General features: G+C 43.5%; 1 protein-coding gene across 1 annotated transcript in view; it reads right to left on the minus strand.

Moving 5' to 3' along the window:
• Positions 1-5,277: 5,277 nt before the first annotated feature.
• Positions 5,278-17,148, minus strand: part of MRAP2 (melanocortin 2 receptor accessory protein 2) — a 38,846-nt gene continuing 26,975 nt past the window's right edge. The window contains exon 4 of the mRNA XM_076003136.1: positions 5,278-7,623. Within this exon, the coding sequence (XP_075859251.1) occupies positions 7,230-7,623 (394 nt within the window). The 3' untranslated portion in view covers positions 5,278-7,229. The remainder of the gene's footprint in view (positions 7,624-17,148) is intronic.

Below are 17,148 nucleotides of genomic sequence, written 5' to 3' on the forward strand. Positions count from 1 at the left end.
AGCACTCTGGGAGGCCAAGGCAGGCAGATAGCTAGGTCAGGAGTTCGAAACCAGCCTGAGCAAGAGCGAGACCCCGTCTCTACTATAAATAGAAAGAAATTAATTGGCCAACTAAACATACATAGAAAAAATTAGCCAAGCATGGTGGTGCATGCCTATAGTTCCAGCTACTCAGGAGGCTGAGGCAGTAGGATCGCTTGAGCCCAGGAGTTTGAGGTTGCTGTGAGCTAGGCTGACGCCACGGCACTCTAGCCTGGGCAACAGAGTGAGACTCTGTCTCAAAAAAAAAAAAAAAAAAAAAGACCATAGGATTGATAATGTCAGAACAAGAAACATTAAACAATAGATGCAAACCCAGAAATGATCCAGGTATTAGAGTTAGCACTATCTTTTATAAAGTCTATAAAATAATTACTTTCAGTATGTTGAAGAATATAGATGAAATGATGGACAAAATAAATGAAAAGATAAGATTTTCAACAGAGAAATGTTCCAAATATATTTTTAAGAGGAATCAAATGGATATTCTAGAATCGAAGAAATAAGTATGCTTCCAGTTCCAGAAACATGATGAACTGAGCTAATTTGAATCCCTTTTGGATAAAACTTTTATTAATGATGGATAAAATACAACAACAACAACAAAAATAATATAGAACTAAATATGAAGAAAATAGATGTTCCCAGGTGACAAAAATAAAGAGGAAACTTAAAGCCAGCATGGCAAGCTTGCGATCTGATGCATGTCACAGTGCCCTGGAGGGGTAGGGGTCATAATAATATCAGTTCGGAAAAAGGGATCATCCTAGATGGAGAGACTGTCTTGGTTTACTGAGACCCCTGCGTAAAAGTTACTGGAAGGTCAGGAGGCTGAGGCAGGAGGATCGCTTGAGCCCAGGAGTCTGAGGTTGCTGTGAGTTAGGCTGATGCCACGGCATTCTAGCCCGGGCAACAGAGGGAGACTCTGTCTCAAAAAAAAAAAGTTACTGGAAGGGCTACCTCTGCTGTGATGCAAAGGGGAGGTGGCGCAGGTCACGTAGAGCTTTGAGGTCATGGCTGCTTCACTGAGTGAAACGGGAAGTCATTGCAGAATTTCAAAGAAGAAAGAAATCTGACAAGTCATATTGATTAATAAAAGGATCACTTAGACTTCTCTGTGTTGAGAGTTCTCACAACAGGGTTACAAAAATCAGCACAGGGGCAGCTTAGCGCCTAATAAATGCCACCCATTATTGTTTGTAATGGCTGCTGGCAGTGCCCACTACTAGCCAGTGCCCACTCCCAGCTATGGGCATGCTAGGCAATGCCCCCTGCTCTGAAGAATCTCCCTTGATCACAGTAGAAACCACCTTTACTCTCACTGGCTTGAAGCTACAAAAGGCCACACTCCTGCCCTCAAACGGGGACAGCCTTTGTGGTGCAATTTGTGCCCCAGAACTTCCCATGAGATCAGAATGAGGCTGGCCCCTCGCTGAGATAACATTCTTTTTCTTTAATTTTTAAAAATTTTTAATTATTCTGGGTAGATAATACCTGTATCTATCTATCTATCTATTCATTTATTTAGAGACAGAGTCTCACTCTGTTACCTAGGCTAGAGTGCCGTGGCGTCAGCCTAGCTCACAGCAACCTCAAACTCCTGGGCTCAAGCAATCCTGCTGCCTCAGCCTTCCGAGTAGCTGGGACTACAGGCATGCACCACCATGCCCGGCTAATTTTTTCTATATATATTTTTAGTTGGTCAATTAATTTCTTTCTATTTTTAGTAGAGACGGGGTCTCGCTAAGGCTGGTTTTGAACTCCTGACCTCAAGCAATCCGCCTGCCTCGGCCTCCCAGAGTGCTAGGATTACAGGAGTGAGCCACCATGCCCAGCCTTACCTGTATATATTTATAGGGTACTTATGATGTTTTGATACAGAGATAAATTGTGAATTAATCAAATCAGGGTAATTAGAGTAGCCATCACTTCAGGAATTTATCATTCCTTTATCCCCACCCCACCTCCTGCTACCCTTCCCAGCCTCTGATAACCGTCATTCTACTCTCTGTCTCTATGAGATCAATTGTTTTTAATATTCAGCTCACACATGTGAATGAGAACATGTGAGATTTGTCTTTCTGTGCTTGGTTTATTTCACTGAACATAATGTTCTCCAATTCTATCCATGTTGTTGCAAATAGCAGGATTTCATTCTTTTCTGTGGCTCTATAATATTCCATTATACATAGGTACTGCAATTTCTTTATCTATTCATCCACTGATGGACACTTAGATTGTTTCCAAATCCTGGCTATTGTGAACAGTGCTGCAATAAACATGGGAACACAGAATCATCTTTTCAGTATCTGAATTCCCATCCTTAGATATATACCCAAGCAGTGGGCTTGCTGGGTCCTATGGTAGTTCTATTTTCAGTTTTTCGAGGAACCTCCATACTGTTCTCCATAGTGGTTGCACTAATTTAGATTCCCACCAACAGCGTACAAGGGCTCCCCTTGGAGAAAACACTCTTGCTAGCTTTCCTTGCCCTAGCTGCTTCTGTCAAACCCCTTCTGATGGGCTGGTTCCAGGAAATCACTTCAGCAAGAATCCTCTTGTCTGGCTCTGCTCCTATAGAACCTAAGACACTATTGTTATTACAACTGTCTCTCAGCTTACCTTTCTTTAATGCAATTCATCCTCACACACTTCACTTGAAGCCAAAGGCTGGTGCTTCCAAACTCACAGTAGTAGCTCATAGGCTCTGAGGGTACTGCATGGACATAGTCACGTGTACAAACTCTCCTGCGCTTACACTGGACATTATTCTGCTGTCTGAGAAGGTGTTTTGGGAATGAAGTCTAACACTGTGTTATGTTCATCTTTATTAATTTTACCATGAATGGACACCCAAGGTGATCTGGGTCAGCTCAGATTCTCATGATTCATCCTAAAAGCAAACCACAACCACACGGTTCCTCACATCCTAATCCTTACCCCTGAAGTAACAATGCAAACTAGGTCAACATCTCCTACACATACAAAATCTGTATGCTAGGCAAGGAATGGAGAAAAATGAAGTTTCTCTGTTTACATACAGGAGAAGGAAGCAAAATAGGAGGAAGAAAAAGCTTTGCTCCAGAGAGGCCAGATGGAAAGGATCCTGGAAATGTAAACACATCCCTCCCAAGTGTCTTTGGATTTTATGATCTAGAGATGTCGCCAAGGTCCTGGAACATATTTTCTCTTGAAATGTAAACACGTACCTCCCGAGTTAGGCATATTTCTCTCAGTAGCTTTACAGTTGTAAATTAACTCCCAAGGCTTGCTCTTCACCCAGGATCATAAGTTTTCTGCAAAATTTATTCAAGAGAGTCAATTCTATTAAAAAAACAACAATATTTTCTCTCTACCCCACACGTCTGTCTCAAGAATCAGCAAAGGCTGCCATTTCTCTGCTTCTGATCACAGGCTGCCTGAACTCTCCTCTCTCAAGATATCTAAGAGTCTGGCCTAGACACAAACATTCTCTATTTCTATCATACCCCATTTCTGGGTGGCATAGTGGATTATTTTTCTACCACTAAGAGACAGTATTTTAGTGGGTAAAAAAAGATTTACATACACAGTGTACATTTTGGAAAAATATTCACAGTTTTCAGAAGGAAAGAAATCCATTGAATTTAACCTGAAGTGGTTGTACACTTCCAAAAGGGAAATTCAGGCATTTTTCAAATCACCTTAATTCTTTTTGCAATTTCTTCAAAGTTGTCTCTTTTTAAAAATTCCCAGATGACTTAGACAATATACTCTTTGATCATTTTAGGATTTGGAGACAGTTCTCCAAGGGCCTTTCATGTTTCTGCACGTATTGTGAGCAAAGGCACTGACAGCTTTTGTCTCAACTGTCTATTTAACAATGTTTGGAGAGTGAACAGCTTTGGAAGATGGAGACACTGTCTCCCTCTGAAGCAGAGAGCAGGTTTCCTTGCTATTCGGTATAAAAAAGAGGTTGTTTCCTTCCGGGATAAAGGTCAGGCAGGTTTGCTTGCAGCCCACTGTCAAAACATGGAGTCCCTAAGCTCAGGGCTCCTCAGGAGTGATGCCAACCCACTACATGTCCAGCATCCACCCGAGCCCCTCCACCTCCCCACTGTGAGAATTGGGAGAAAGGGGAACTATATAATAGCATCCTATTGCTGCTGTAACAATACCTAAAAGTGTGAAATTGGGCAATGGGCAGCAGCTGGAAGAATATTGAGGTGCATGATAGAAAATAACCAGGTTGTCTTGAGCAGCCTCTTAGTAGAAGTATGGATGTTAACAACTTAGGACTCAGAAGGAAGTGATGAGCATGATTAAAAAAATATATGTCTTATGGAATACGTAAATCACGACAGACTGTTGGCAAAAATATGGACACTAAAGGTGAGTGTTACGATGGGAAGGAGGAAGATTCTATTGGAAATTGGAGAGAAGAGGATCCTTGTCACATAGAGGCAAAAGACTTAGGTGAATTTTGTTCTGCAGTTACGTAGACAGCAAAATCTGTAAACAACAAATCTGAATATTTACCCTAAGGAGATTTCCAGGCAAAAAATGTTAAAGAAGAAGTCTAGTTTCTTCTTGCCACTTATGGTAAAATGCAAGAGGAAAAGGATAAATTGAGTAAAGAACTGTTTGAGTGAAAAGGAACCAGGACTTGATGATTTGGAAAATTCTCATCGCATGCAGATTGCAAAAGGACACTCAAGTTAAAAGATTCACTGTCCGGAAAGCATGCTCTGGAGAGAAAGCCAAGCGTATGACTGGACAGCTTTGCCAGTGTCTCAAAAGAAACAAAAAGTTAGAATATTCGATCATGCAGGAGTTTCTCTGGGAAGAAACTAGGAGTGTGATTCATGGATCCCTTTATCCATCTGCGTAGAAGCTAGGAATAGAGCTAGGATTATTCAGGAAGGATCTGTAGAGGAGCCTCCTGCCTAATGGGATGAATTCCTATGATATATCCAGAAGACGCACCGGTTCTTAAAAATGTTATACCAGCAGAAACATTGCTGACTTGAACTGAAATGCACAGAGTGAGGACAACATAAAAGAGGGATGTTAGACTCAAAATTCTACATGCAGAAACAGGCTGATAAAACTACTCAGCTACAAACACGTTCTACTCTTTGAGAAACAGGAGGGATGATTCCAAGGGCAGAGCTTCAGGCCCCAAGGAAGGAGCTGTTACCGGCTGTTGAAATCCTCGGTTCTTGTCGTCTCAAGACTGAAGAACGAAAGGAAGAGACAGTTTTGAAGCAGCAAGCAGCAAACTTTATTATTAATAAAGCAAAAGGTCACTCTTACAGGGATTAGCGGTTGCTGTAGTGTAGTGGCTATCACGTTTGCCTCACTCTTAAAGGGGTTAAGGGCGGGCACACGTCCTAGTGGACGGTGGCACTGTGGTCTCTCTGGGTTTCTCTTTGTTTTTCCCTATCTGGCTTCTCCCCCTTCCTGACGTTGTCTCCTCTCCTCTTTTTTTTTTTTTTTTTTTTTTTTTAACCAAGGGGAATGTTGTCATTTTCCAGCCATTGAAGGTTGCAGGGAACAGTTTTTCACCTTACATGGTTAGGCTGGGATGTGTTGTGGGGTCCAAAGCCCATGGGGGGAGGGCATGCTGTAATGTGCAATGTGCCCTGTGTCCTTCCTGCTATGTTTCTTGTGACAGTTGTAACTGCCCTTTATCTTGCTACTGTTGCAGTGCGTTCTCTTACTCAGCACCCATTAGTTTACTTTGCTTCTTGCTTCCTTTCCTATTTTCTCTGCTCAGGTTTCCCTTTTCCTACGCTAACATTCTGTGACACTGATAGCGACCCATATCTTGCAGTGTGTTCCCTTACCCAGAATCCCTTCTGCTCCCGGGGCCACTCTGTACTTCCTCTACCGTGTCTCACTTCCTGCCTGTGCTAGCAGAGCCATGAGTCGCAGAAGAGTATTTGCAGGCCTTGCAACCTAATAGTTTTCCCAGCTGAGTTTTGAAATTTCCTGGGACTGCTGACTCTTTTTGTCTTTCATTTTCTCCTGTTTGAGTGGGAATACTATTGACCCTCAAACAGTATGGGTTTGAACTAGGCAGGTCCACTTATAAACAGATTTTTTTTTTCAAAGAAACATGGATCTAAAATACAGTATTCCTGGGACGCAAAACCTATATATATGAAGGGCCAACTTTTCATGCATGCAGGTTCCACATGACCAACTTCGGGACTTGAGGGTGCAAGGATTTTGGTATATTTGGGTGGTGGTCCCGGAACCAACGCCCCACATATACCAAGGGACAACTGTATTTATAAGTAGTAGCTTATGCTTGTATTCTGTAGCCAGTGGCACAGCAGTGTGACCACAGAAACACCAACCCAGAGATACACAGAAGGCACCTCCCCTCACTCAGCTGACAACCTTCCTAACGTATCTTGGGGGTGGGAGTGCCATGCAATCTACATGGATGCGGACTCATTCTCAGGTAGGGCAGGGCTGTCCCCAGGTTTGAGCACGGGAGGTTGCAGGTCCTCCGAAGAGCTGTTTCAGCATGACTCAGCAGAAATGCTGGCCACTGTGACTATGTAAGGTGAGTTTCCTGACATCCTGGTAGATACCCCATTCCCCCTGACTAAAGCTTGGTTCAGTTAAGGGTGAAGAGGAAGGTGCAGAGATCGGAAAGAGCCTACAACAAGAGCTAGGAGGCAGTGCCCTCGTTTATGCTGCTTTATGTATGTCTCAGCCTCATTTGGATGCAAAGTCATAAATTTACAAAATGTTAGAGCTGGATGCATCACTCCAGACACATCACTTTACAGTTAAAAAGGTGGCAGCCAGGGAGGGAGAGCAACTTGCACAAGGCAGAGCACGCAGGCAGCAGGGCCAGATCAGGGCGCAGGAGGCCGACCCTCACTCAAGAATGCCGACATTGACTATTTGGCCAAGTTTTTCAACGAGGAAGATGAGACAGTATAAATATGAATCCCCTCAAAGCCTCAAATGTGTTAAAAAGCAACAAAAAAACACTTGGCTTAATCAGCTCTCTTCTAAGGGGGCTGTCTTCTCTGTCTCCCTGTCTCTATGTTCTCTCTGTCTCTACCTCTCTCTGTGTCTCTCTGTCTCTCATTCCCTCCCCCACCCCCACAATTTTGGTGGATGGGAATTTCATGCTGTACCCAAACAGAATCCACATCTTTAGGTAGACACTTTTCAGAGCATGTTTCTCAATCTAGGTCTTTGTGTGACGTCTGGGAAAGTGGCTTATTTTCGAGAACAATAGGTGGTTCCGAAATCAGAAGATCGTCCTCCCCAAAGGAGGAGTTTTGGTCCGTATTCACAAAGTTGGGGATGTCAAACTTCATGAGCCTGTTCAGCTCCTCCTCCGGCTGCCCGCTGGTTCCCATGGCTTCCTGGAGTTGGACGTCACTGCCGAGGCCTGTGGTCTGGTGAGAAGCTCTGGCCCTGTCCAAGTGTTCCACTTCATTGATGTAGCAGTGAAAGAGAGACCTGGACTCCTCGTTGCCCTGGCGAGAAAACACCTTATCTGGTTCCAGAGGTCTTCCAAAGTCTGACACAAAGCTGTTCATTCTGAATCTCTTCTCTGAAGACTCTGCATTGCTATAAACAAAAGGAAAACAAAAGATTGCTTATGCGTCAGCTCATTCACCTGCAGAATCATGGTTTTCTGCATGTAAGGCAGGCCAGCACATTTCCATGAAGCACTTACTCAGTGTAAGTCTTTTTGAAGCATGCAGACATGAGAAAGGAGAGCCATCCCATTTCTGAACACGTGCAAATAAACCCAAGGCAAAAGCTTAAAGATGAGGGCTCTGGATCATTCCCCAAAACAGACATCCTGCTGAGGAATTCCCCCGTAATCTGAAGATACATCAGTGTTTATCAGTAGGATTCTTGGATCATGGGCATCAGCATTACTTGAAGTGCCTCCTAAAATGCAGATTCCTGGGGAGCAGACCCTCAGCATCTCTGAAGGCAGGAAAGCTTGGTAATCTATATTGTCACAGAATCTCCAAGTACCATTACTCATACTAAAGTCTAGGACCACTGGCCTATATCCTGCCAGCCTGAAAACAACAACACGATCTCACAGGGGTACATTAAATATGTACCAAAACATTATAATATCCATTTATCTCACTTGATTCTCAAAACTAAACAGTCCAATCACTTAGGGCAAGAATTGCTGTGCCCGTTTTACAAACGTATAAACAAAAGTAAGGAGCAGCCAAAACTTCCCACTTGAGATGCACAACCAGTTTGTGATAGGAGTGGGCATATAACCTAGGTTCCTAAATCCCTGTTTCATTTAGTGTGTAACAAATTCGCGGTTCAGTGGTAATAATGAGTGAATAATGAATAAAATAACTCGCAATTAGTCTTACAAGTACATAAAGGAAAGAGCACGGGGAAGTTGAAAAACCTTATACTTCATCTACTTTCACCACCAACCTTTCTAGACTGATGTAAGGGTTGCTTTTCCGCCTGCCTGGGGCACCAGCTGAGCGTGACAGCAGACCCAGAAACACAGCTGTGTGCAGTGGCTCTTCCGCTGCACAGCTGCATTTCCTCAGAATGAAGAATTGGATCCACTGACAACTCTTGCTAGGGAACTAAGGCACCGGAGACCACGAAAGTTCTGCCCCTCTCCAGGGCAGAGCCAGGGTAGTAGACATTGAAGCCCCTCTGAGATGCCTTCCCTGCCCCTCTCCCCTGAGGCTAAACTGGGGCTCCCATGGCCACCCCTCTTCCTACCACCTTTGTCCCAGTGATCTCTTGGTGTGACAACAGTATGATATGTCTGTTTCTCCTTCCTGGAGAGCAGTGAAAAGCTTATCTTTGTGTTCTTAGTGTCCAGAAAATGCTCATTACGTTGTCCTTTCATTTCTCCTTTCTTTCCTTGACTAATAAAACTAGAGGATCTATATGTTGTGAAAGTTGTGAGAATGAAAATGGAGTCACTTGTGTTAAAAAAAAAAAAAAAAAAAATCCCTGACAAATAGAGCCAGAGAAGGCCACGAAGACAGGGTTCTCATGCACCAATGCCTGATACCAACAACTGTCACAAAAGACTACAAAAACCACAACCTCGTGCTCTAGCCTGGGTGACAGAGCAAGATCCCATCTCTAAGAAAAAGAAAAAGAAAAAAAAAGAATTGCCTAACCTAAAGTCATGAAGATATTCTCGCCTATGCTTTCTTCTAGAACTATGCTGTCCAATGCAATATATTACACATATGTGTCTATTTAAATTTAAATTAAGTAAAATTCAAAATTTTCTCATATTACCCACATTGCAAGTGCTCAATAGCCACATATAGCTAGTGACTACCTAACTGGATGGCACAGAAACACTGCCATTATCACAGAAAGTTCTTTTGGCCAGTGTTGTTCCAGGAGCTTTTTATTTTAAGGATATGATCCACACTGAGATAGGGGGTCCAGGTTCATTTTTTCCCTAATGTTTATGCTGTTATTGCAGCATTGCTGTTAAAAATGACTTTCCTTCTGGTTGACATTATACAAAAATTATTGTATTACTACATACCAGTAATGAAAAATAATAAAATGAAAAAGTAACTCCAAAACAACATTAAAAATAGAATACTTAAGAATAAAGTTAACAAAGCATGTTCAAGACTTGTACTGCGAAATTTTCAAAAAATTACAAAGGGAAATTAAAGAAGACCTAAGTACATGGAGAGACAGAGCACGCTTGTGGATTGGAAGGTTTCAGGTAGAAAGTCATACAGTTATAGACATAAGCTGCTGTACTTTCCTTCTTTCAAGAGCCAAAAGCCCTTAGGTTTTTGTCTGCTTATGTTCATTCTCTAATGTCTTCCCACAGTTGTTTCTTATATTTTGTCCGGATTTTATAGTCATTACCTGAAAGGTTATCTGCAACAAGCTACACCGCCATGACTGGAACTGAAACCCACTTGCCTAATTCTTCTTGGCTTTTTATGAATCATCTATGGTGCCACGTCCTGCAAGAAGCTCTCCTGTGTCATCTTAACTTTTTAAAAACCATAACTATCTATTTTGATAGAGCCCTGAACACCAAAACCTTTTTTTCCCCATTTATCTGTTATGATAATTTGTACTCTTCATTTTCAGCTTGTTACAAGAAATGCAATTTGGACTTAACCTACTGACTGTAATATCACTGAACTCCACCAGCCAGAGTACAAAGACTGTTCAGAATGTTCTGCTCTGATTCTCAGCCTTTTCTTCATCTCACCACAGGTCACATCATGTCTTCTCTGTACCTGTGAAATTCTCTGTACCTGAGCAGAGCACATCTAAAACAAGCACCCAGCCAGGCTGCTGACACCCACACGGTAATTGGCATTTACTTCTCATGACACCTCCCTGCTCAAAAACTTTCATCAACTCCCCTAAATCTGCCTGATATCCCCAACCCCTGTCTTGCATCACCTGGCCTTTCCAGTGTTCCTCTCCCCCCAGTCCCTTGGCCAACCAGATAGTCCAGCCACAGGGTACCCGGCTGGCCTCAGTGCACTCAGGACTGTCTCTCTCTGTGCCTTTGCTCATGCTGTTCCTTCTACCTAAGAGGCCCTTCCACCCCCATCTTTCTGTGAAAATCAAATACCTTCAATGTCCAACTCCAATGTCACTGCCTCCATGTAGACTCTGATTTCTTGACAAGAAGAATCTTTCCTTCATCTGTGCCCATGCCTGCTCCTACAGGATGCACCCTTTTATGCCTTGTGTCAGAGCTATTTGTGTGTGGTCTTTTCTCTCCTATATACTGATGTGCTGCATTTTGCTCGCCTCTGCATCCCTCAAAGGGCTTGCAGTAATTAGAGCTCAATGAGCACTTTATGAAACAATGTGTACTGAATGGCTGTATCTGTGGGCTTGTCCAGGGCTCTGATTCTTAGGAGAGGGACAGTCACCCCAGTGTTTGGTGAAGTACTCCTTCCTCTGTGACCTGAAAGACCAATCAAGTCAGGAGGAAAGACTCTTCTCATCTCCGCTTTCAGAGAGACAACACGGGCAATGCTCTGTGGCATTCTGCTAGGGATTTTCCAGATTTATGATGAGTTTCTACAAATGCTGTGCCAAGAGTAGCAGCAAGCTGGCAACTGTCCTCAAGTTCGTTCCACTCATGAAAAGTGGTGGGCACACCAGCGTGTGGGCGCCTGGTATTTCCAGTAGTCACTTCCAGTGGGCTTTTAAAGATATGTAAGCTAAACAAAGACCCACTAAGAGGGAAAGCTTCTATGATTAATAACCAGTGAGATAATAATAATCACCACCAACATTTATAAAACCATAGCCTGTGCTGAGAGCTTTACATCAGATAACAAGCCCTAATAGAGACGCTGGCCAAACTGCATGGCAGTAGACCTCTCAGAATGACAGGACTCTCTCAGGAACCACTAACCACATCTGCACTTTGCCAGCTAGTTCCTGTGACTATGATCATCATGAAAGATTTTGAACACTGACATTTTCTCACTATTAGCTTTTAGTTCCATGTACCCATCCTTTAATGAGTGCCATACTCGGTAAATTACTATTCAAGGTAAAGTGTTATTCCCATTTTTACAAGGTCATGAGCAATCCTACAGTGGCCCCTAAATGAAGAACATTCCCACCTGGACAAGGTGCACTTAGCAAAGGCTACAGAGGGCGGGGTATGTGAGGTACACAATGTCTGGGGTTTGATCATTTTTTTTCAGAAGTCCAAAATATTCAACATAAAAATGGGATCCAAGCCTTTCCCATTACTCTCCACCAGACAGATTTATGATAATGGGGCTATAATGCTTTAACAAGGCAGCATACAGAGTAAATGGCTCCTTAGCTGAGAAAGTAGGAGGAAATGGTTCTTTTATCTTCATTGTCCATAAAGAATCCAGATAAGAGCTTTTTCCTCTCACACAACAGCAAATAGTCCATGGAAAAAATAATCCCTATCAAAGCTGCTTCTTAGGCCTAAAAGCTTTTAAGAGAGGTGATGTCAGCTTTATAAAGGTCTTTCTCCCTCTGCAGTACACTACACCTCCCCAGCACTCACCAATGTCACGCTCTCCAGTGTGGAAGGCGACCCTCCCAGGGACAGCCAAGCGGGCGTGGCTGGTCCCGACCAATGAGCTGTGGGGGGAAGGGCTGAGCACCACTTCCGGACTGAAGAAGAGAAGGGCTGGCTGAGGCCTACAGGCGTGCTCTTCCCTGTCTCAGCAGCCCAGGAGGCTGAGTGGTATAGACGGTGCCACTTGAATTGGAGACGCTTCTGTCTGCCCCTTGCCAACCCCAGCAGACAGACGCGTAGTTTGAGCAAGAAATAAACCGTCCTTGTGTTACACTGAGCGAGCTTTGGGGAGTTATCTGTCACTGTCTCATAGCCTAACCCAGCCTGACTGCTACCCCTTCCCTCCCTTAACAGAGTAGTGATTCCAGAATGGAAGTTCTCCTCCTACCACGACCCCAAGTTGAAAACTTCAAAGGGAAAAAAAAAAATGCCTATTTCACTGTGGTGTCATTGGCTCCATGCAGTTGAATAGACCTCAATTTCTACCAACAATACTATTAAAGGAAAGTCCAGCCACGGATGGCAAATATATGTTCTTTCTCAGGTAAACTGTAATTTCTAGCAGAGGCCTGGAGCTCTGTTTTGAAAATGATTCTGACACAAGGTCTTGGCAATGCAGGGAAGAGGACACATCGATTGGTGACATCCCTTGTGTGTATGGGCGCAGTGAGTAGGGGCACGGGCGGTGGCACCTGCCAGCTTGTTTCCTACTACTGTTAAAGGAATGTTCATTCTCTTTCTGTGTGTCAGCACTCAGCCCTGCCCTGAGATGCCTCCATGGAGAAAAAAATTAAATTAAGTGGTAGATCTAGCACTAGTCCATTCTGAGCTTTTGGACTGGATCAGACATCTTAATCTTAACCAGATTGTTAGAGTTGTACGTTCCAAAAGGATGCTACCTGATACCTTACAAGAGCAAGTAATGTTTCTTTGTGACAAACCACCCAGAGAACCTGACATGTAAAGCTGTCAGAATTCAGACATGTTCGCCCTGACCCACCGCCAGGATTCTCTACTTAGCTGTCTTTTAGACTCATCTTACTGTTCCCTGCAAGACATAGCCAAACTGAGGCTGGAGCAGAATGAGGCAACGTTTTGTCCAGTGTGGATACAAGGCAATTCGTGGGAGGATGCGTTCCTTTTTCTTCTCCTGCTCTCTCTACCCAAACCCTTCAGCTTGCACCAGGGACTGGCCTTTACCGGGGGACACCATGAGCCCAGCTTTGCAAACAGCTCTACAGCCTGGGCTCACTCTCCTCATTTCATCTTTATAATAATCTTAGGAGGCACATACTATTTCATTTTTATACATAAGGAGTCCGAAGCACAGAGAGGTTAAGAATTCAGCCCACAAGAAACATATGAAAAAATGCTCAACATCTCTAACCATCAGGGAATTGCAAATCAAAACCACAATGAGATATCACTTATCTCCAGTGAGAATGGACTTTATTAACAAGTCCCGAAATGATAAATGTTGGCGTGGATATGGAAAGATAGGAACACTCCTACATTGCTGGTGGGACTGCAAAGTAATTCAACCTCTGTGGAAAGCAATATGGAGATACCTTAAAGCAATACAAGTGGATCTACCATTTGATCCAGCAATCCCATTACTAGGCATCTACCCAAAAGAACAAAAGACACTCTATTAAAAAGACACCTGCACTCGAATTTTTATAGCAGCACAATTTACAATTGCAAAAATGTGGAAACAACCCAAGTGCCCATCAATTCATGAGTGGATTAATAAAATGTGGTATATGTATACCATGGAGTACTATTTGGCTATAAGAAACAATGGTTATATAGCACCTCTTATATTTTCCTGGACAGAGCTGGAACCCATTCTACTAACTGACATATCCCAAGAATGGAAAAACAAGCACCACATGTACTCACCAGAAAATTGGTTTCACTGATCAACACTTAAGTGGACATATAGGAATAACATTTTTTTTTTTTTTTGAGACTCACTTTGTTGCCCTGGCTAGAGTGAGTGCCATGGCATCAGCGTAGCTCACAGCAACCTCAAACTCCTGGGCTCAAGTGATCCTCCTGCCTCAGCCTCCTGAGTTGCTGGGACTACAGGCATGCACCACCATGCCCAGCTAATTTTTTCTATGTATATTAGTTGGCCAATTAATTTCTTTTTTATTTATAGTAGAGACAAGGTCTCGCTCTTGCTCAGGCTGGTTTCGAACTCCTGACCTTGAGCAATCCGCCTGCCTCGGCCTCCCAGAGTGCTAGGATTACAGGCGTGAGCCACCGCACCCGGCAGGAATAACATTTATCGGGTGTCGGGCAGGTGGGGGTGGCGAGGAGGGGATGGGTATATACATACACAATGAGTGCAATGCGCACCATCTGAGGGATGGACACACTTGAAGCTCTGATTTGAGGGGGGGCAAGGGCAATATACATAACCTTAACATTTATACCCCTATAATATGCTGAAATAAATAAATAAATAAAAAAGAATTCAGCCCAAAGTCTTGATAAGTAAACCTGGAAATGTTTGACTCCAGAGTCCATGGTTGGCCCAGCATGTGACAAAAGAAAATAAATATGACTACTTACTAACATCTTTGGTTTAACAGAAGGAAGAGATTAAAAATTGCCAATCTGAAATAGTTTAGCATAGTGGTGGTTAACGATGAGAATTTCAGCGCCAAAGAGGCTTTAGTTTGAGGCCCAGCTCTATAGTTTTTTCAACCCATGGGACTGCAGACAAGTGACTCAGTCTCACTTTTCTCATCTGTAAAGTGGGAACACTTATGGAACTTACTTCATCCTCCTGTGAGAACATCGTGAGAATATACCTACAAAGTGACACTGGCACAGTTGTAAACACTCACAAAACGGCTGTTCTTCTTCTCAGTCATGAAGAATAATTCTCTCCCCCGACTCCTGTGTATCACAAACTTAAAATTGGTTGTTTTCTATTAAATTTAGCTATATGGAAAAAAACAATGTGCACTTTAGGAGAAAATTCCTGCCAAATAAATGTCCAGCTTGCTAAGATCTAAACCTCTTTTCAATGGATTTATTTGAAGGTTTTTCCATGTCTGATTCTTTCAGTTTTCTATGATATACTGCAACCAAATACCATGTTTTACACTGCCTAAGACTGGGCATTTAAAATGTGGGACTGAAGGCTGATCCATTATTTTATTAAAAGGAAAAAATTCAGAGTTTCTCCTTAATCTTGATAGAAGCATACAGGGTGACAGTGGCCCCTGTTCTGTGATTGAGCATTGTTCGGAACTGCCATCAAGAAGAAAGATCCTCTAGCGACAGGAGTGAGCTGACAACTAGAAGGCTATAAACGCAAGCCATGGCTACCCAGGGTCACCATGACACCTCGTACAGGTGGAGTAGTCAGGGTTCTCCAGAGAAAAACAACCAACGTGTACGTGCGTGCGTGTGTGTGTGTGTGTGTGTGTGTGTGTGTGAAGAGAGAGATTTATTTTAAGGAACTGGCTTACTCAATTTTGGAGGCTGGCAGGTCCAAAATCTATAGAGCAGGCCAGCAAGCTAGAGATGCAGGAAAGAGTGCAGTTTCAGGGCAAAGGCAGCTGCTGGCAGAATTCCTTTTTGCTTGGGGAGGTCAGTCTTTGGTCTCTGAAAGCCTTCCACTGAATTAGATGAGGCCCACTTACACTGTGGAGGGTCATCTGCTTAACTCAAAGTATAGTTGTAAAATATTGGGCTACTAGGCTAACGGCCGCTTTTTAGTTCTGTTTACTGCTTGTTTGCTAACCGCAGGGCATTATGGGTGCATTATAGGATGCAGAAAAAAAAAAAAAAAACGCTGAAACTGGAGCCTCTCGGCCAGGACCCAGAATAGGTTAGAGCCTATCAGGGGCAGGATAAAGTAAGAGGCTAGGCAGATGCGTGATCAGCGGGAACCCACCAATCGCTGTCGATGGCAGATGCATGATCATCGCGTAAACAGCTTAGGTATAAAGTCTTGGGGGGGGGTCCCTGCCCGAAGAAGAGGCCACTGTGCTGGCACTCTTGGGCTTGGACCCTAGCTCAAGCTAGACAATAAAACTCCTTTTTGATAATTACAGCCTCGGTGACTCTGTCTCTCTGTCCAGCGGCCCTGCAAATTCTGGTTCTAACATAGTGATTTAAATGTTAACCTTATCTAAAAAATACCTTCATAGAAACATCTAGAATGATGTTTGACCCCATACATGGGTACCATGGCCTAGTTTGATAGATAGATGCACAAAATTAGCCATCACAGGAAGTCACATTCTATTTTGTGCTCGAGTGTTCCCATCCGTAACATCACCTGCCTTCTCATACATCCATCTCAAAACCCTGCAAAACCCATCTGTCCCTCTGAGGAAAAGGAAAATAACACAGTATTATTATTCCCTGACCACTCTGAAATGTGCCCTAATCTGGGTTTATTCTCAGCTCTTCTTACTACTCTTGCAATCCACACCATATTTCCAAATGCCCTGGACCAACATAATAGAAGCAGAGACATGTGCATGTTTATGAGGACAGGAAGAGAGAAAAGGGAAAGTTCATGTCTTTTTAGTGGCTGTTAAAGAGACTCTCAGCTGTGTGTCTCCATGTGCTTCAATAAAACGATACTTTCCTTTCATTTAAAATGTTTGTGTTTAAGACTTTTTTCCAGCCCCCGATGTCTGGAAATAGCTGCGTGAAGAACAGGACTGTCCCCTCTGCCCAGGCATTTGTTACAGTTCAAGCGCAGGCTGCAGAATGAACAGCAGACACTGGAGACTGTGTGAGGAGACGATCAGGGAGTGCTGGGCCAGGCTGCCAGGGTAAGCGAGATACGGAGTGTAAAACTGCTAGGGTCTCTTCCGTTTGCTCTCCTGGCTCTGCCCCCTCCCCATCCTGCTCTGTGCTCTGGGAAACTGGCCTTGGATGGGGCCTCTGGCTGCAGGTTGGGTTCAAGTTCAGCCGTGGGGAGCAAAGGGGAGAGATGGAAAGGAGGGGAAGAGTGAGGTTCTTTATTTTGAGGGTTCTTCCCTAAGAAGACACACTGGACTGGTTGTGTCCCTCCACCCAAGCTCACG

The sequence above is a fragment of the Microcebus murinus genome, chromosome 5 (assembly GCF_040939455.1).
Source record: "Microcebus murinus isolate Inina chromosome 5, M.murinus_Inina_mat1.0, whole genome shotgun sequence".
NCBI classification, from domain to species: Eukaryota; Metazoa; Chordata; class Mammalia; order Primates; family Cheirogaleidae; genus Microcebus; species Microcebus murinus.